The 22,402-nt window shown below is 37.9% G+C and overlaps 1 protein-coding gene across 1 annotated transcript in view; it reads left to right on the top strand.

Moving 5' to 3' along the window:
* The first annotated feature begins 997 nt into the window (after positions 1 to 997).
* Vsx2 (Visual system homeobox 2) overlaps positions 998 to 22,402 on the top strand; it is a 330,585-nt gene continuing 309,180 nt past the window's right edge. Inside the window, exon 1 of the mRNA XM_067779379.1 lies at positions 998 to 1,712. Coding sequence (XP_067635480.1) covers positions 998 to 1,712 — 715 coding nt within the window. The remainder of the gene's footprint in view (positions 1,713 to 22,402) is intronic.

Genomic DNA, 22,402 nt, shown 5'->3' with positions numbered 1-22,402 from the left:
AATTGCTTAGTGCTTTCCAATTTAATGTTATAATTCAATTTACAAAGTAAAATTCTATTGTTAAAAAGCTCCTTTTCGCTAAGATATAGCTTATTTTATTCATCCACGACCCTTTTAAAAATATTTTATATAAAAGTGGGCGTGGTCCTTAACCGATTTCGGTAAATTTTCTTCAAAGCATTCTTTATAGTAAAGGCAACCTCTCTGCCGAATTTTGTTACGATAGGTTTAACGATTTTTTATTTAGGACTAATATTATTTGTAAAATTGATTTATCGCAAGTGGGCGTTGCCACGCCCATTTAAAATTTTTTTTTTTATTTTTATCAAGAGTCTCAATATCAGTCGTAAAATTTCAACATTATAGGTGTATTATTTTCTAAATAATCAGGGTTTTTGTGTTTTTCAAAATGTTACATATATAAAAAGTGGGCGTGGTTATCATCCGATTTCGCCCATTTTCAATACCAATCTATTCTGGATCCAGATTAGCTCGTGTACCAAGTTTGGTGAAGATATCTCAATATTTACTCAAGTTATCGTGTTAACGGACAGACGGACGGACATGGCTCAATAAAATTTTTTTTTGATACTGTTGATTTTGATATACATATGAAAGTATATATCTATCTCGATTCCTTTAGACCTGTACAACTAACCGTTATCCAATCAAAGTTAATATACTCTGCGTGCAAAACACTCTGAGTATAAAAATAGCTAAAACAAAATATAATGAAGAATTAATAAAAATAAATATAAAAGAATAAAGTAAACTATAATTAAATTGATTTAAATAAGCAAAAAAACTTATTTAATAAACCATCTTAAACCCAGTTTAATATTTAAACATGTTAAAAATTAATAGACGATTAAATGACAACAGTTAAATAAAATATAGAATATCAAAGAAAGAAATCAAAAAAGCAAAATAAGAATAAATAAAAATAGTAAACTAAAAAAATTTGTTTAAAACCAAACGAAAAAATATAGTTTTGAAAATGACACAACGCTCACCATTTGCCATACAAGAGCTGCTTAGCTTGAGCAACTCAGCCGCTACTGCAGCAGCCGCCGCCGCTGTAATTGCAAAATCTAACTACTCAAGCGAACACACTGGCAACGATACAAACGGTACAAAAACTAAAATGCATTCGTCTGCTGCAGCGCAACCATTAAGTAGCGGTAGCACGCCGTCACCACCAAAACCAACAAAAACAACGCGCACTCCATCACCCAAGCAATTAGCTGCTGATGTATGTAATAGCAGTTCCAATTCCACATCATTGAATACTGCAACGACTGTGGCCTCAAATGCAACCGCAGCCTCATCATCCGTGGTCACTACAGATGCGAATAGTAGTGTTACATCTGCCTTGCCTTTGAATGTTGTTGCTGCTGCTGCTACGAGGACAGAACAACAACAAGAACAAGTACAGCAACACCACCACAATCAGCAACAGCATCATCATCATCATCATCATCAGATGACAATGGCAGCTGCTGCTGCCTCACGCATGGCCTATTTTAATGCTCATGCCGCTGTTGCAGCTGCATTTTTACCGCATAATTTAAGCGTGAGCGGTGGCGGTGATGGTGGTGGTGGCGCTGCAACTACGCAACATCCAGCCAATTTGCATGCTCTACAACAACATCATCATTTGTCGCTGCAACATCATACGCATGGACATCCGCACCATTTGCTGCATGCGCAAGGTAGGTAGGGGGTAAAGGATATTGGGTAATTAGGTATATTATTTAATTAGTCATTTTACCAAGTTTGTTTTATACTTTTGCCAACGAACAAAACTTAATTTCATTACTCCGTTTATATTCACATGAGTTTCATACATTCACATGAATTTCATACATATGTTGTTCCAATATTGTCGTTGGATTTGATACCTCCTTCAGTTTTTATTACTTATTTTATATTAATTGGGAAATTTCGCAACATATTTTTAAACCCGCGGGGCGCCATATCGATGCACATTCTCCTGGAACCAATTGCTGCTGTTCTAGTATGGCTAGTCGGCGTTTCGTTCAAACCAATTGGTGCGGATAGAGCATGTAGCTACTTCCTGAAGTGCTGGCAGTGTATAACTGCCCATAGTTATAAACTTGGTTTGAGCTAGAACTGGACATTCACACAGGTAGTGCATGATTGTTTCTTTGCTGCCTTCCACGCCGCAGATCCTGGAAATACTGTTGAAAGGGATCCCCGTTTTCTCAGGCTGCAGGCCGAGCGGTCATTGTCCCGTGTCGGTGTCAGTGATCCCAAAGATTTCTTTCCTTGACCTATTTAGTAGGTCCTTTGCTTGGTTATCTTGCAGGTTTTCAAGTAGTATTAGCTGCAGACCCACTTGTCCTTGAACCCGGAATGCATGTTTCTTTTGATTTATGTAAGTGGATGACACATATCGACTACGCAACATCCAGCAGGGCTCCAGCTTTACAAGTTTATCTGCCTTTCCGTTGCCCCCATGTTTCTTTGACGAGGTACTCATACAACGTTATGTTTACGAATTTAGTTGCGTCTTGAAGCGACCACAGCTGCAGTTGCTGACGAACTTAGACTTAGTTATTGGGAAGTTAAGCGCCATGAATGCTGCTTGGCTATCTGAGCAAATGCACATCTCGCACTACCTCGCCGAGTCACCCGACAAAATCGTACATGTCCTCTCTATATCCAGATTTTCCGCTTGGAAAATACCAGCGGACTGACAGCGACACCTTAAGTTACCCACAGATGACACCAGCTACCACACCCCAGTCCATTTTGGAACCGTCGGAGTAGAGTGAAATTGTGTCCTTCCTTTATAAACTAATTTTTTTTTATATATCTGCTGTGGTTTAATTTTATTTTTAATTTAGTAATTTATATTACATATGAATGTTCACAAACTATACTTATAATACGTACAAATATCGTAGGCTGACAGGTAGAACTCATTAAGTACATTTCTTGAAAAATACTAATCTTAGCTTAGATAGGTTCTTAGCTTAAAACAAATAATTTTTCATCGACCTTCTAAAAAAGCAAGCTGACAGGAACACAAAATAAAGCAGGAGGCATTGCTGAAACTGGAAATATTATTTTCTTAAACTTTTATCAATACCTATAGACGAAAAGATGTTTTTAAACCTCGATGCTTAAAAAGTTTTACCTGCCACCCCGCGAGGTGAGTAAAAACGTTTTAGGAATAAATGTCTTAAAGCTGCGTTATATATAAATGACTTAGAAAGCTTTCATGTTCCAATATTTATTACATTTTATGTATAAATAATTATAGCCAAGATTTCAAAAATTTTACTACAAAATGTACACATAAGATAGGCGCTGTAAAATATCGTTAGAATATTTTGCTAATTATTATTAAATTCAAATAAGAATCTTACCTAATCCCGGTTTAAGGCTTGTATGCTGTTTCAAGACCTTTCAAATTTATAAAAAATAGAAGTCAATAACTTTTTTTGACGATATCTTTTGGGGTGTTCACGTCACAACTGCTTAACAATTATTTATGTACAGTGTATTTCGTTTTTGTAAACTTTGTAAAAAATATATAAACATTTTTGCAAATAAGCAGGTTCACGTGAATACCCCAGCAAGGTTTAACAATTTCACATTGTTTCATAAAATATTTTTACATGATTTATTTGTTGTGAAGTTTTTTTTGGATAAGAATATATTTATACCTATAATGGCTTTAGTTTCCGTTTTGAAAAACCGCTGTTGTTCGGCGGAACAAACTTCAGTCTCATATATCCCGTTTCAAAACAATACCAACAACCGAAACAGGAAGCATTATTTTTCTAAGCTAATATAACAAATATCGATTTATGAGTGAATTATCACCCTATATCGTCTGCCATTTTAAAAACGCCTTATTTCGTAAAACTTAAAAAAAACCCTATCTCAGAGTTTTCTTCAAAAACATCCTATCTTAGCATTGGGTTAAAAAACGCTCTATTTCAGAACTCTTTTCATAAACGCTCTATCTAACATTGCATTGAAGTTTTGTTCATATAGGACGTTTTTGAAACAAAATTCTGATATAGGGCGTTCTTCAACCAAATTCGGAGATAGTGTGTGTTTTGAAAAAAATTTTTAAATAGGTCGTTTTTAAAACGACAACCGAAATAAGTTGAAATTCCACTCAGCAATCGATACGAATGCCATATTCAAAACTATTCAGTACCGCGCTCTAATTTTTTCTTCGGTGTTTTTGATCCGGTCTTTCTCAAATCCCGATAATTTAGTTGAACTCCGTTGCGATGCGTGTTGCCTTAAAAATTATATCACCATGAAGATGTTTTAATTCCGATGAACGCAAATAGAGCAAAATGCTGTTTAAAATAAAATAAAAATGCAAGTATAATTAGTAATTGTCTTAAAAGTTATTCAGGTAATATTTAAAATATTAGTAGGCAATGAATGACGATTTAAAAAAGTAAGAGTAAATATTTTCCTTCGTTAACAGATAAAAATTAAGGAATGAGAACTCCACTGATTTCAAAAACAAGTCTCCTTTCATTTCCTTTATTGTAATTCCAAATCAGTTTATGCCAAGCAGTCCGCATGTGCTTCGCTTCGCCCGTCAAAACACCGCGCTCAGAACTGCCACTGAATGTCTTCTTATGTCTCCAGAACATCATATACACAGTGAGGTGGGAACATTGCCCATAAAGTAGAGAAATGAAATGCTGAACCAGCAGTTTTCTTTGAGTACACAGAAACCTCAGCATCCCAACAAGCATCTGATTTAAGAGGCACCGCCTCCCAGAAACTGAAGAACTCATCTCCGTCTATTATTTTTCACAAAAATAGTTTTAATTTCAACCACGACTTGTTAGAATAGTTCTGAAATCAACTTCCGGAAAAATCTGTACTGATGCTCTCGACTTAGGCTTTATGAGTATGAGTTCAAGTTTTATAATAACCTTTTCCAAAAGTATTTCGAAGAAGGACAAATGTTTTTCAGAAAATAAATTCTATTTCAGAAAAGCTCAAATTAATATCAGAAAAGTTTAAATGTATTTCAGAAAACACAAACGTATTTCAAATATTCCAATTGTATTTTAAAAAACCTCAAATGTATTCCAGAAAACTTAACCTTTATTTCAGAAAACCTGAAATATATTTTAGAAAGAGTCAACTGTATTTAAGATTTTCCATATGTATTTCAGAAAACAACAAATGTGTTTCAGAAAACATTAAATTTATTTCAGAAGATGAAAAAGTATTTCTGAAAATTTCAGAAAAACTTAAATGTTGATATTCCAATTGTATTTTAAAAAACCTCAAATGTATTCCAGAAAACTTAACCTTTATTTCAGAAAACCTGAAATATATTTTAGAAAGAGTCAACTGTATTTAAGATTTTCCATATGTATTTCAGAAAACAACAAATGTGTTTCAGAAAACATTAAATTTATTTCAGAAGATGAAAAATTATTTCAGAAAATTTCAGAAAAACTTAAATGTTGATATTCCAATTGTATTTTAGAAACTCTCAAATGTATTTAGGAAAACCTAAGCTTGATTTCACAAAAGCTGAAATATATTTCAGAAAATGCCAACTTTATTTCAGACTTTCCATATGTATTCCAGAAAACCGAACCTTTATTTCAGAAAAGCTGAAATATATTTTAGAAAGTCAACAGTATTTCAGATTTTCCATATGTATTTCAGAAAACAACAAATGTATTTCAGAAAACATTACATTTATTTCAGAAGATGAAAAGAGTATTTCAAAAGAAGTCAAATGTATTTCAGAAAAACTTAAATGTTAAATGTATTACATAAAAATTCAGATATTTCATAAAAATCCATCAACCCGACTTAAAGGAGTCGAGATCTGTTAGGCTTCTTACAACTCATTGACAGACAAAGACGTTACCTAAATTCGTCCACTTCATTTAAAGTTATTGAACCCTGCGAGTTATTGAATCTGCAGCCAACTGCTTTCTGAGCCACGATGCATTCTCGTCGGTAGCACACTTGATGTGCTTGTTTAGGCCAGCCCACTAATGCGCTACATAGTGACTTTCAGATGTCGCTGTGGCAAGTGGCTGGTACCGAGTCCTGTTGACCGGTTCGGCTGATAGTGGCTTCGCATTCTGCTATCCCACAGCTCTCGTCCACTTTGGATTAGAATGCCAGCTGAGTAAGTGCGGAATTTGTATTTGAATTATAAATTTGCATATATTGGGTGTCAACTTTTCTAAGGGTTAGGGAGTGATGTTAGGTATATTAACCCCTTCTTATAGCAACCGGTTGAACCCTCGAAGGACTTCGGAATTCGACACCTCCACGCCTCTCGCTTTCCGCAGAATTCAAGAAGAATCCCCGGTCTAATTTAACCCCGTCCCGAACAGTGTTTACATCACCGATCTCATTTAAAAGGGGGCCGAGTTCTCGAACGCTAGCGCCCCATTAAATTTTCATAAAAATTTTAAATTTGTACAGCACGGATCAAGCCACAAATTAGTTTTTGCTATATTAAAACTTGAATTTTCTTTACTTTTGTGTTTCTGAAAAACTTTCGAGATTTATAGAAATACCATCTCAGAGCTCTCAAATACAATTGGCCTTTTCTGAAATACTTTTTCCATCTTCTGATATACATTTGCGGGTTTCTGAATAAGTATCAGGTTTTCTGAAAAACCATTGGAATGTCTGAAGTACAATTGACATTTTCTAAAATTAAATTGAAATTTTCTAAAAAAAAAGATTGAAATTATCTGATATTCATTGAGCTTCTCTAAAATATAATTGATCTTTTCTGAAAAACAGTTGCAAAAGTTGCAGTTTGAGTGAGTGTCGACATCTCCCCTAATATTCATCTAATTCGCTGGCGAAATACTTAAAGTTGGACACAGTCCACTAAATTTTCAATTCCACCTGCCACTAAAAATTTAGTGGCGAACTTCCATGTTTCATTCCAACTCGGCAACGGCATCTTCTAAGCATTGTTGGGAGCTACTAAAAATTTTGTGATAGTGGAAGTGGAAACCTAGCCCAATTATGGATACACAAAATCAAATTAATTAACTAAACAAATGTTAAGATAGTCTAGGTAAAATTTTTGGTTTCAGAGCCCCTTTCTCCTTTCCCTCACACTTGAAAAATTTCATTTAAGCTCACAAAGGTGATTTCTAGTCTCTATAAGTCGAAAATAACTAACTTGGAATTAGTCATTCACAAAACTAATTGCAATCAGTATTTTTTAGTAAAAAATTGTATCAAAGCTAAACACGTTCCACCTAAAATGTCACCAAAGATTGCTTTGATATTGGAAACCATCAAAAATAATTGTAAGCAATGATTTGCATAAATGAGTTAAACAGGAAATTAGCGCTGAATCAGAGTGAATATGAGCAAATAATATCACAATTACTTAAATAGCCGAAATAAAGTTAAAAAATCAACAAAATTTAACGGAAGTTATGAGCCAACAATAACATAAATGAAAAAACATGAAATAAAAAGAAGTACAAGCAGCAACAAAAACTAAAATGGGAAGAAGCAGAAAAAACAGCTGATTATATGCTACTGTGTTTTTTTAAAGCCCGAGAGCGCTGATGAAGGTGAGTGAGAATTGGAGGGTCGCACTATGGGGTATTTTGAAGAAAACTTATAACAAAATGAAATATATTGGCAACTGTTTGCACCCCTGCGGGCTATGATGGCTTAGATATACCCGAAGTAGGTATGCCTGTCATAAAAGGCGACTAAAATGCAAATCCGGTTTCTGGGTTGTGCGCTAGGCTTAAACAAATATGAGCCAGGCTCTTGTGATAACTCTTTTTTTGATGAAGACCACGGCAAGCGTTTAACGGACTGTGATTTTAAGGACCAGGACGTGAGGGCATGTACCTGGCATGTACGATGCCCGACTGTTTCATTTGATGTCCTTTTCAAGGCAAAGGCCAACATTGGTGCCATACAGGAAGCACGATGGACGGGGCAGAGCTGAAGAACTATAGGGCCTTGCGACGTCTACTACAGTGGCAAACGTGGGGACAATATGCAAAACTCGTAGCCAAACTGTTGGATTTATGGTTGGGACTTATAGACGATGCGGACGAAAAGGACTAGGACTTCTTCTATGCGATGCTAGAAAAGACATTCGATGATTGTGACTGCGATTTTATTAAAATCATGATGGGCGACTTTAATGCGAGGGTGGATAAGCAAAAGGCCTTTGGTCCTGCAGCTGAAAAATTTAGCCTCCACAATGTAACATCTCCCAACAGGTTGAGGCTGATTGACTACGCCGTGCTCGAAATAAAGTCATCTGCATTATCAGGTTCCAGCTACTTGACATTCTTGTGTGCGTAGAACACGAAACCAAATCGATCACGTCGGAATCGAAACAGAGCATGGACGTGCGCACTCTGCGAACCACTACGTTGTGGTAGCCAAGAAACGTACACGTCTCTGTGCAGCAAAGGAGTTGCGCGCAGTGACACAGGCAAAGTTTGTCGTCGAAAAGCTGCTCATGAAACAGACAGCTGATGATCGCTCCACTCTGAATTTTGATTTTCTACAGTTTTTAAGCTGCTGATTTCAAATGTGTTGAAATAGTTTCAACCTTTAAGCGGAAGTTAAAAAATTGCAAAAAAAAACATTTCAGAACTGTTTAATTAAAAAAAATCAATGGCAAGTCCTATACACTTCAAACTTGCGCTTTGCTGTACTGAAAATGTATGTACCTATGGTAAAACTGCATACCTAAAAAATTTCAGAATATTTTCAAAAAAGTTCTGAAAAAGTTTTGTAATATGTTTTTTTTTTGCAATTCTGAAATATTGTAAAACTCTTTAACTTACGCACAAATTCCCATTTTTTTTTATTTTAATTAAAGTTTTTTTACGCCTAGCTTTTGATTCAAATTTCTGCAATATGCCCCATAGTGTTACTCTGAGGTAAACTTGAAGGAGACAAACGCTCAGTCATATTCCATTTTAAATGAGGTGACAAAGTTGAATATATTCAACAAAACGCTTGAAGTATTAAAGTGGAAATACAAAGATAAAAAATCACTAACAAAAGCAGCAAATTAACGGATGTAGAAAAAACACTCAATTACAAAAACAACAAAGATGACAAAAAAGAATAACAAACAGCACAGAATAAAGTAGAAAGAGGCTTTTGGCGCTTCTTCCAAGTTCACTTGGCGTTGAGTGACTCAAATTGAAATCCGATTAATCCATTTGTACGCTAATTACTTGCAACACTACTTGCCGTACAGGGAGGGGCTACTGCTAAGGCAGAATTTAACCGACTGTTAAATCAACAATACTCGTAGTGCTTAAAACAACGTCAACAAGTTCGTAATGATGACGATAAGTACGCTTACGTTCTTGATTATGTGCAGATATATATAAGTGTGTGTCTTATTTTTGAAATTTTGTCTTAGAAAGCAAGACTCTCTAGAAGGTTTCGGCAGGAAATAAGAATATGCCTTATTAAGTATCTTTTTCTCAATGTTGATCAGAAGATAGCTTCATACATTATATTATCTGCTTTAGATAGGGCTTGCCCGATTAAGAAAATAAAAGAACGCATAAGCCACCTTGATGGTCGTCTTACATGGATAAACTTGGGAAAACGTTTAGAGAGGCTTTTAACAAAGATAAGCGCGACGGATACAAAACATCGTGAGCACTTTACAAAACTTAGCTAAATTCATACAAAACAAGTAAGGAAGGCTGAGTTCGGGTGTAACCGAACATTACAGCTTGCAAAACTTTTAAATTACCTTCATTTAAAAGTGGGCGGTGCCACGCCCATTGTCCATTGTCAACCCACCTACCAGGTTTCATCGCTTTATCCGTTTTTGGTAATGAATTATCGTACATTTTCGGTTTTTCGAAATTTTCGATATCGAAAAAGTGGGCGCGAATATAGTCTGATTTCGTTTCTTTTAAAAAGTGATCTGAGATGAGTTCCCAGGGACTTATATACCAAATTTCATTAAGATACCTCAGAATTTACTCAAGTTATCGTGTTTACGTACAGACGGACGGACGGGCGGACAGGGCCAAATAAATTTCTTTTTTCACCCAGATCATTTTGATATATAGAAGTCTATATCTATCTCGATTAGCTTATGCCGTTACGGGGTACCGTTATGCGAACAAAATTAATATACTCTGTGAGCTCTGCTCAGCCAAATATAAAAACTATCCGAGAGGGGCAGTGCTCTTCTTGGGCAAACTTCTATAGCGAGGTTGAATCTACATCTGCTGCCTCCCGATAAGTTGCGTCTAGCAGGTGAATAGTAGACAGGGTGTTTCTAGCACTGAAACTATGAACCTGCCTTTAGATACACACTTTCCAGCATGTGAGAATGTGCCTACTATCGAAATCAGCGGAATGACACCCTAACCACAGTTAATAAAAGAAATCACATACAAGAGGAAGCTAGGCTGCGTCATATCGACTTTTGAGCTCTATAAGTCAGCGGGGCCTGATGGTACCCTCCCTGACAAAATGTAACACACTGCTGAACCAATCAAACCACGGTTAAGGGTTATATTTGTAAACTGCCGTAGGCTCAGGTGATATCCTTTCAACGGATCTGGGACTAGATATCTCCTTCCCGCTTCCCATTGCAGTGTTAATAAAGCGCATATGTTAACAATACCATGTGGTGTGAATAATCTGGCACCTGTGCCTAAAGACAGAAAAAGGATGATAATACTCTCGGACAGATATGCCGCGCTAAAGGCCTTGGACTTTTGTGTTGACAACACAAAGACGATCACTGAATGCGCAGTGCGCTCAAAAAGATTGCCCAGGACTTCGGTACTAGCCTTTATGGGTAGCTGGACACAGTGATATTAAAGGCAATTGTATAGCTGATGAGCTGGCCAGGAGTGGTACGGCCTCCTATATTCTTCCCAAAAAGGACTCGATAGGTATACCTGTGGCCACTTTTAATTTCCGTAAGAGCACGAACAAAATCAGCTGGCTAAATATGCTCTGGTCAGCGTTTTGATTGGTTTGGCGTAATTATGATAAAGGACGCGCTAACACTCCGTTGACTCTGAATAAGTCAGCGCTTTGGCCCCTTGTAAGACCCAGTAGTTGACAACTACTCACGTAGCTTGGATGGGCAGTGAAACTTTCGATTACTGACGCAGCTGCAGACGTATAGAGGAGGATTGTGCATCATTTTCTCTCGATCAACCGTTTTTAAATAATCTCGTGGAGGTTTCTAAGCTCTAAGTTAAGACGGTCGTTAATCTCGTTTAGGGCGTTAAAATGGGCCAATTGGCCAGTCCTTTTAACCTTACTTAACTCATTCGTATACTAACTAAATTGAGGACAAAAAGTTTATGACGAAAAATCAAACCCATTTTCTATGTTCAGAGGCAGTTTTATGTAGATTGTTGAAAGAAGAATAGTTTAAAGAAACTCTGTGCACAATTTTAAAGTAAAATCAACTCAACTTTTTCATATAGCGAAATATCTCTACGAACTCCAAGAATGATGTCAGTTGTAAAAGGCTGCTGTATTGTTGCAGCGACATTTGGTACGGTAGGCAAACATACTGTAACGAATTTTGGGAGTACCTGATAAATATGCACCTTCTGCTAACGTTCGAATCGCTGAACTGTCGAATAAATAACTCTAATATTCAGTATTGCAAAATGGTCTTTATTTAGGTAACTTTGGGAGTAGTAAAATTATACTTCAATATCACGTACTTCACAAAAGCGTGTTTTAATCAAACTGATTAGCCATTCCTTAGCTTGCGCTGCTATTATACCCTCTGTTGCCTTGTTCGCATATTTCTCCTAAGGTCTGGACGTTTCACCTTATAGAAGTGTTGTTGTGTGAGTAACAACTTATTCTCTTAGCTGATTACTACATGTGTGTATGTGAGATATCTCTTCACTTCGAGCTGCTGACTATGTGTGTAGAATATTCTTCGTTGCCTTGTAAATAAGCCGTTTTCGTTGTTGTGATTATTTACTAACAGCATAGTGATGTCAACATTCGCCACAATACTATTACCATATCACTGCGGCCCTGATGGAGTAGACCTTTAAAGGGATTGTCTGTCGATATTGCTTTAATACCCGGAACTTTCGTCTCCTGGCGCTTTTTGGTATAGAAACTCCTCTAGATTTTTGTGTATAAAAACAGACTCATGCCGGTGTTATAAACTGTCACTTTTCTTGTCTCAAATTTGATTGAGATGAAGCAATTCTTAACCACACTACCTTCTATTTTTGCCCACATATTACAAATTTTAACCCCAGTGTACGTGATTCTCATCACTATCATCGGATTTTATAATTTTATAAACTCAACTCCAAGCAACGCCATTGTCCATCCATCTACGCGTTCAGTCACGGCTCGCCCTACTTCATCAGTTCATTAGCATTAGCCATCTCGTCAGTTGTTCTTATACTCTGCTGAGCAGAGCTCACAGAGTATACTAATTTTGTTCGCATAACGGTACCCCGTAATGGAATAAACTAATCGAGATAGATATAGACTTCTATATATCAAAATGATCTGGGCGAAAAAAGAAATTAAATTAGCCATGTCCGTCCGTCCGTCCGTTTGTCCGTAAGCACGATAACTTGAGTAAATTTAGATATCTTAATGAAATTTGGTATATAAGTTCCTTGGTAGTCATCTCAGATCGCTATTTAAAATGAACGAAATCGGACTATAACCACGGCCACTTTTTCGATGTCGAAATTTTGGAAAAACCGAAAGAGTGCGATAATTCATTACCAAAGACGGATAAAGCGATGAAACTTGGTAGTTGGGTTGACTTTTTTTTTAAGTGGCCCAATGAAACCAGGCTAATCCTGTAAACGCGATCGATTTACATATATATATATATCATAACTTTTTTTTTGTTGTTGTTTTTTTGCCGAGTCTTTGATGGACAGCGGTTTGTCAAGCGTCGAGATCTGAGACTGCTCAGCTACAGAAGAGATATCATCAGCCAAGCGTAATGCTTAAAGAGAACAGAAGCAATTGTTTTATACATTAATTATTAAGAGTGGTGAGATCAGTCTTTTCTATAGAAAAAAGGGAGTCCGAGCTATCAAATGTCTTTGAGTGAGAGTATTAATGTTGGCATAAACACCGAGAGGGATTACAAAAGCTCACTTCATTCAGAGGGAATGGGCTTGAAATTGATCCATTTAAAAGTTTTGTCATAAATATTACTTTAATCGATTATTTTCGATTAATTTGGCAGCTGAGTATGTAATGTTCGGTTACATCCGAACTTAGCGTTCCTTAATTGTTTTTATAATATTTAACTTACTCCCCTGTAGGTTTTGGCTGCTTAAACGGTCAGTTATGCAAAATAAGACACTTGTGCAATGGATTTAGGTTTTCTGCTGAGCTTGTGAAGATGTCGTATACTTTGGTTCACTTGAGAGTAACACTTCATTTTGCGGTGTTTTTTGCTACTGTTTTTGTATTTCTAGTGTTTGGCCGCCCTCATGTCACGCCAGTCGCTTTATCGCTGGGCTAACTAACGCCATTTGGTAAAAACAAGGGATTTCAAACCGTTTTCCACCTGGTCCTGGGGCGAGGGCCTGAGCATCATCTTTCATTCGCATAAGATGACCTAGCCAGCGTAGCCGCTGTTATTTAATTCGCAGGACTACCAATCTTCTTCAGTAGCCGCTGTGGCTAATGCGTAAAGGTCCGTAAATCTTAAGACTCTAACACTCCCAAAGCCGCCTTATCAGATGTTGTCAGTGCCCATGTGCCTGCACCATATATCAGGACGGGTACAATAAGTGACTTGTAGAGCATGATCTTCGTTTGGCGGGAGAGGACTGATGGCGGTGCTCAAAATCATTTTGCACAGCCGTATAAGCTTTGCAGGGAAATCGAATTCAATCATAGCAGCTCCCTTTCGTGTTGTCGAAGGGGGCTTTGAAATCGACGAACAGGTGATGTGTGTCAATCCTTTGTATGAGTTTTTTTTAAGATTTAGCGCACAGTAAATATATGGTCTATGGAAGGCTTATCAGGTCTGAAGCCGTACTGATAAGGTATAATAAGCCCATTCACGGTAGGCGTCAATCTTTCGTAAAATACTCGCTTGACAGGACCTAATATGCGATACTAAGAATTCTGATTCCGTGATAATTGACTCAGTTTGCAGGATCCCCTTCTAGGGGACTGTGATCAGAGCACTTAGATTTCAATCGTCGAGCATGCTCTTGTCACACCATATTTTACCTAGAAGTTGATGCTGGCGCCTTATCAACTTCTCGTGGTCGTTTTTGAATAGCACCACAGAAATAAAGAGACATCTCGTAACAATTCTGAACGCGCTATCTTGACTTGCCTGCAGGTTTCTCCAGTTTGCTTCTTTTAAGCTCAACGACCATATCGGAGACGCGTAGCACTCTGCTTGATAAATAACTATCAGCATGTCTTTACCTTTGTCCCGATTGCTTCCAGCAAGAGACATGCGGTACTAAACCCCTGTACTCAAGTTGTTGCCGCTATTTAATCGACGCTGTGGTAGCTGTATTGTTTCAGCGCCTACAGTTGTACTTTGTTAGTTTCGCCGTATCCGCTGCTGCATACCACTTTTTGGTATGGAATGTCGTCAGTCTTCTAGCATCTCAAATCGATCTTTACAAGTACATATTGTACTTTTACTTAGCTTTGTGGGATCTCTTCTTTCCCATGGACTGATTGATAGCTCAGCTTTTGAAAATATCCATCTCACAAAAGCGACACTTTTCCAAACCTCTGTCGTTTCGGCACGTCATTATAGACGACTGCCAACCACCCTAAATGTAGGGCGCTTTTTTTAAACAATCTCCTCATTTTGTCGTAAATTGTTTTCGGTTGTTTTAGGACACAATTAGTGTGCGATAACCCAAAAGCCTAACAGTTCTACCGGATTCGCAGCATATGAGCACTGAGAAAATATCTGTGAATCACTTCGTTCTCTTGAATTCAGGTGGGTTCGAAAAACACCTGGTTGAGTGCAGATGATGAACTCGAGAACATATAGGAAGATGATGGAACCTTCTCGGACTGATACAAAATGGTGAAGTGGTTCGGAAACATTTGCGACAGTACATATAAGTACATATTTGCGACCCTCGGACTCAGCAGGCCTCTTTCAAGGCCACATCTTCGCTATACAGAAGCCAAGTAAAGTTTTACTGAATTTAAATTGTATTGGTAACTACTTATTAATTTGCTCTGATAGCAAAACGGCTTTTTGTGCTCTGAAGTTGTGTTTTGTCAGTATAGAACGTGGGATACAAACTTGGCTAGTCAACTTATCATTGCTCTAATCTGGGTGCCGAAGCATCTTTACCTACAGGAAAAGAAGAGGTCCAATTAGCTAGCACGCGTTGATTGTCTCTTGATGTCCCTGGAGCTAAGGAGGTCCCTGGGATTAATGTAAGGCCTTATTTCGCCACTCTGAAAAGGGTTGCTGTTCTTTGGAGTTTTTAGTTTTTATCCGAGTACTGTCAAAGCTGAGTGAAATGGCGGCTTCCAGAACCTAGATGTACCGGATCGAAGCTTCCACCGAGGATTTTAAACATTCGCTTGCTTTCTTACAATTTTTATATTGGTTACTTCACGAGTCGTGGTATCAAGCGGCGTATTTGCGCTTGTTGATAGCGGGGAGATGAGATGACGGCGATAACCACATCTTCAAACAAACTCATGTCTACGAAATAGCTTGTTTGCTGGGTCTACCACTAGATGAACTTGATGACAACTGAGAAATGGATATGTCGGTTGAGCAGAGTTAAGTGTTCCAACAACAAGTCAAGATCAAATCGCCCCACAGAGCTATGCAACAGTGAGCAGGGGACGAAGCTTGAAATGAGGGCACAAAGGACAATTTGGTAAGAACCTCACAGTGTTTCTTAAAGGGCTGAAGAGAAATATCGACATATTGAAACAAAATTAAGAATATGGAGGAGAAATTAAACCATGCAAAAATTCTCTAAGGCTACAAGTGGCAATTAAGAATTATCTTTACACCTCATAAATATTGTTTTTGGAAAAGGAAACTCAAATCGTTCGAAAAAGCTAAAATCTGTTTAAATAGCATTTAAACTTTTGCAACCCTTTTATGTTTCGTTTTTATACATTTTTTTTCATTTAAATAAAACATTCGAATGCTTCAAAACAAAAGAGTGAAACTCCAAAGTTATACAAAACATTGCAGCCTTGCATTACCCTCATCGAATCGCCACGACAGATTGGCATATAAAGCGACAACAATTTAAAGCTCATGCATATTGCACTCAAATACAAACGCGCACACAAACACACATATTAGCACATTGTCACCGCGAAATTAGCGCGCTTGTCTGTCAAATTTAATTTCGCTTTGATATGTCACTGACTCGAAACGACTGACTGATAGCCTTCGAGACTGTACGATATGACTCTATAACGACTAAGCTCTGTTTTAAATGAATGGGTGTTATAGTGTTGTTTTTGTATGGGTATTATTGGTTGGTGTTGCATGCAACATATTTTTAAGTAGCTCTGAGAATTCAATAAAAAAAAAAACACTTAAAAAAAATTTAAAAAAAAAACCAACGAATGTCATACCGCGTCCTTTGTTGCGCACAATGCATTGAAGGTGACGCTTTTTTTGTTGTTATTGTACACGAGTCACACTACATACTTATGTACAGTTATTGTCGCTGCAGCGGTTAAGTCCATCGAGTGGCTGACTGTTTATAGCAAAGATGGATGAGCGTGTACAGAATGCGGAAAAGGGGGCAACTGACTCCCCTAAGGAACATTAGGGGGTATTATTATTATTAGGCCTGGAAGAACTGCGACCTTTGTGCAGATCTATTGTGCATGACCTGTCAGCCTAATTATGTATCAGGATTAAGAGTCACACCACCTAGATGGGTGAGTCTCTGCCTAGCCAGAGGGATGCATTCGCAGAGAATGTAAACCGGCGTTTCATCCTCCAGCTCATAGAAACGACAAATTTGGGCATCGGATAGATTCAACTTACTTAGGTGATATCGTAGACTACAGTGTCCCGTATAGTACCCAGTGGGAGTTCTTAGGCTTATACTTTCGTTGCCGGAAGTATAAACAGTTTGGCCTGTCTTTGGGTGGGCAGTCAATCCAGTGACGTCTGAATTGTTTAGTTTCCCAAATACTTATATTTTCCCTGGTGTGCGCTTTTGTAAGTCCACAAAAAAAGGCTCTGGACCATAGAATGCTGCTGTAGCACCCTGCTTTGCTAGGCAATCTGCATGTTCATTACCTTCATATCCCTGATGCCCGGGAACCCATCCTAAAAAAACCTTGTCTTTGGCTACCAGGTCGTTGAGGATTTCAGTGCAGTCATCCTCTAGCTTAGATGTAACTTTGCAAGGCACACAGGGCCGCACTATACTTCACTTTAAGGGGTACACAAGATGTGTTAATACCGACATCGAAGAACAAAAATGGCATACTCAGTGAGATATTAAAACTGTTCTTTTGAGACTGAAACAGGTTTCAGGAATTGTAAAGCTCTCTCCTGCTCAGTTATAATTAGGGTCTGCAAACTATTATTATTCCTCAAATATTAAACCAGAACCACCTACTTCGCATCGATAGTATATTTTAGGGCCACGCAGCGAATATTTCCAGGAACATTTTAAAATTATTGCTGTAACTGTCCGGTATAATTTTGGAATCATTTCGATACATTTTTGGAGTAATATTGGTTTCATTATGATCCTGAGATCATTTCGGGATTAGTTTTAGATTTGCTGAGATTGTTCTTGGTACACAATCGAGATCATTCTCGAAAGGTGCTAGTAAAAATTTCGGGATTATTTACACCACTAACTGGTGATCATTTCTAAACTGTTTCGGGAGTACGTGGAGGATTATTGCGGAACTAAAGGAGAAAATTCATTTATGAATACGAAAAGTTGTCGGGCTTGTATTATTATTTGTTTGTTATCGGCATGTTATTGATGCGCTATCGATAGCACATATTATCGCAGTGTTATCGGTACATAATTCGTGAATTATGGATGTGTTATCGGGTTTTTTATCCAAAAATTATAGATTCGTTCCAAAATATATTAATATTTTTTCGAAAAAATATCAATCTGCTATCGAAAAGTTATCGATTTGCACTATTTTGAGATCATTTCGGGATTACTTTTAGATTTGTTGAGATTGTTCTGGGTACACATTCGAGATCATTCTGGAAAGGTGCTAGAAAACATTTCGGGATTATTTACAGCACTAGCTTGTGATCATTTCTGAACTATTTCCTCAGTATGTCAACGATTATTTCGGGACTTATGGAAAACATTCATTTATGTATACAAAAAGTTGTCGAGCTTTTATTGTTATTTCTTTGTTATCGGCATGTTATTGGTGCGTTATCGACGTATTATTGATTTTTTATCGATAAAAACTGTTATCGCAGAATTATAGGTAGAAAATTATCGATTTGTTACCGAAAACATATGGATATTTTATCAAATAAATATCAATCTGCTATCGAAAAAGTTATCGATTTATTACCCAAAAATATTAATAGGTTTTCGATAACAAATTGATTATTTTCGATATCAAATCGATAACACTTCGATGAAAACTTCATATTTTTTTCGAAAAAATTTCGATTCATAAAAAAAAATCGATTAATTTTCGCTTTTTTATAGAAAAAATTTCGATTTTTAATGCTTTTTTATCGAAAAAATATCGATTGGTTTCGAAAACTTTCGATTTGCTATCAAAATGCTATCGATATTTTTAGAAAATCGATAAATTTCAAAAAAAAATCAATATTTTTCGATAGCAAATCGATAAATTTTCTATAAAAATAGAAATTCGTTCGATAACAAATCGATATTTTTCGATAACATATCGAAATATGTTTTTATAATAAATGGATATTTTTTCTTCATGTAAGCGAGACTTCATCAAGCGAGACCAAGCATTTCTTTGCCTGCCACTCAGAACTTGAAAAGAGGAGTGTCGATAGGGATATTCTCTGAGCAAGGGCGTCTAACGCCATCCCTATAATACGCCCTAGCCATAATAACTTTTGGGATTTTATTCATTGCATGATGTATGCTATCGTTGCTAAGCAGGCTGACGGCCGTTGATCTCTCTATTCACTCCTCTGTATTGCTCCGTACTATGAGCAAACACACACAAATTCTCCCCTCCATCTGTTACTGCTTGGCTACGTCCCTGCGTTGATGCATACAATTCGACAAAGTACAATGCATCGCACAGCAAAGGCGGGAGATGCTATGCTTCTTTTGTTAATTTCGATGGCAGGCTAATAAATGAAGACATTACGCTTAAGTCACTCACACTGAAAGGACACAAAAAATAGGTGTTAAAACAACTAAAAGAAACCCTTTAACAGAACTCGCATGTTAGTTTCAAAATGTGTTGTTTCAGACAGACGATAAATCCATGAATGGAGTTTTAAGGTACGTCCGACTGTTCTCTGAGATTTGCTCTTCTCTCCTCAATTGCGAGTTCCGGGTATTGGACTCCGAGAATGGGCGTCGCCGGGTATTTATCGACATACGACTTTGCCGACAATTTGCGCATGATGCTAAGGGCGTTTTTATGCTCGTCTGGATCAAACGTCTCAGTTCTAGTGTGCCACATCTCTTGGTAGTGCTTGCGGAGAGGTCTCCTCATGTGAAAGATTGGCCCGCATCAAATACGTTGTTGTCTTTTAGGATGCCCAGGCTTGTGGGTACTCAACAGAAATTATTTGTTAAGCATTTCTTCACTCTTTCATAGGGATATACTCTCCTCACTGTGTTGCTGATGTTCTGGCGCCATAAGGAAGATATCTCGTTGCAGTTTTGAAGTGGTTTTTTAACAGGCCTGCAGCTTTATCCACTTTGTCTTAAGCTTGGCTACTATATCGGAGACGCGTAGCAAACAAGCAAAGCATAGCTCAACTATGGAAGGACCAGGACCTGTTTCGTGCCGTAATTGGCAAAGGAAACAATGGTAACTCCATCTGGTGGAAAAGGGTGCCTCGCTCTATAGGTTAGGTAAAGTTGAAGTGGCAACCCGAAGGTCAGTGACATCAGGCCCGTTGTGATACCATGAAAAGACATTATTACCTTTCCTCATCGAACCACTTCGTTAAAAGCTACCAAGTCCTTGATGTCATACTCCACTACCTGGCGCAGATGATCCAGAAAGAGAGCTCCAAAAAAGCGCTGCCTTGCGCCACTTAGAGTCGGCCAGTTGCAGATAAGGCGAACCACCTATTCCTCCTCTTTATAATCTCAGCTTCTGCAGCAATGATAATAAAACACACCCAACTACCAATAAAGCAATGTCCAGTTAGTAATCCTGCAAGTGTGGAAATTGTATCCCTACTTTGGGTGTAAACGTGACCGGATCTTTTAAGATCCCATTTTGGCCGACATTCCGGTGTTTGTAGCCATATTTTGTCGACTTGACGGTATGTATACTAATCTGGGTCGATTTGTATGGAAGAAAGTTAACCTATATCGCGCCATCGATTTTTCGATAGGATTTGGGCTCAGGAAAAAAAAAGTTCCACTACGCATACCCAAAAAAATAACTTTCGAGCCTGCAAAAAAAATGCAATTTTTCGACCAAAACACTCCCCAAGACCCAAGAAATATTTTTTTCAAAAGCTGTTATCGCCTACGTTTTTACAACGGTTTTTTGAAAAGAAAAACTATTTTTTGGGTTTTGGGGAGTTTTTTGGTCGAAAAATTCCATTTTTTTTGCAGGCTCGAAAATTATCTTTTTGGGTATACGTAGTGGAACTTTTTTTCCTGAGCCCAAATCCTATCGAAAAATCGATGGCGCGATATAGGTTAATAAATCGACCCAGTCTAATGTGTACCCTTGTAGCTTGCAAGTGGCAAGAGGCATACCTAAGCGTTCCTGGTCAGAAAGAAACTGTCTGGTCGTATCCTGCCTAGCGAGTTCATCTGCAATACAGTTTCGATGTCCCTGTGCCCCAGAACCCATGTGAGGTTTACGCGGTTCTGTTGAGCCATCTCTTGTAGAGATCGGACACACTTTTGTATTAGCTCAGAAATGAACGAGTAATAAATAATAAAAATAAATGTAAGGCGCGATAACCTCCGAAGAGATCTAAGGCCGAGCTTCTCTTCCAATTTGCGTCGTGCTCCTCTTGATTTTCCCTACAAATTGGCCGGACGGGACCTACATGTTTTATGCCGACTCCGAACGGCATCTGCAAGCCAGATGAGTTTTCACTGAGAGCTTTTCAAGGCAGAAATACACTCGGAGCGCTTGCCAGTCACTGCCGAGGGGCGACCCCGCTTAGACAAATTTTCTTCTAATTGAAAAACCTTATTTCTAAAATTTTGATGTTGCCTTGCCCGGGAGTTGAACCCAGGGCATGCGTTGTGATAGGCGGAGCACGCTACCATCACACCACGGAGGCCGCCAATGAATGAGTAATAGCCAAGGGATTTGATGGCAGTCTGATCATCGCTAAAAATAAAAATTTCGTTGCCGATATTGCGTGTCCTTCTGTAATGCGGGCACTTCTGCCTGGAAGACACTTCATTGATCAGATAGTCTGAAGGACAGTTGAAGATCTAGGTCCCTTTAATATACGGCACCTCCAACTCTTTTGTTTAGCTTAAAACCATCGGTGTTCATGGAAATGCTGACGTCAACAACGACGTACCTATCCGACTACGCCCAATCATCTAAATTTGCTTTCCGCATCTGTTGTGGTCGCACAGCGATCTGAGACTATGAGGAAGAAAGCTATCTTTGTTTAGTATATCAGAGTGTCCTGTCGTATTACTGTTCCAATTAGACAACTCTGTTAAACGCAGGGCTGACTTTACCGCTGCTCGATAATCATCTAGATCGAATGGGAGGATGCCGAGAATAATCTGAAGAGCTTCGCTAAACGTTGTTCTTAGAGCACCATTTGTGCTGATCATACATCGATATGTAAAAATTAACAAAAAATGGGGATAGCACACCACCCCGAGGTACTCCTTGTTTGGATGCAACTTCAATGCATCAAGTATGGCCGTCAATTGCAATGGTTGCAATATCCTTCAGTGCATTTCCATCAAAAAAATTTCTTAACAAAAATTCAGCAAAAAAACTAGCCTCATAACCTTGCGAACTAAGTAGAAAGAGTTGAGTTCTAATTCAGTTTATTCAGAAAAGGTCAGATGATAATCAAACATAAGAGAAGGTTGCTACAAATTCTATTCCATTAAGGGCTTCCAGTTTATTCCTCTATTATTTGAAATTTGAGTGCGACCTTGGGTTTCTGTTAACCTTAATTTCATGGCTTACTATTTCACAATCGATAGTCACAAGATATTGTTTTGTAGTTCCTACTTTTACGGCTTGATCTTATCGGACC

Source organism: Eurosta solidaginis, chromosome 4 (assembly GCF_040869045.1).
Source record: "Eurosta solidaginis isolate ZX-2024a chromosome 4, ASM4086904v1, whole genome shotgun sequence".
NCBI classification, from domain to species: domain Eukaryota; kingdom Metazoa; phylum Arthropoda; class Insecta; order Diptera; family Tephritidae; genus Eurosta; species Eurosta solidaginis.
This window is presented reverse-complemented; position numbering and strand designations above follow the sequence as displayed.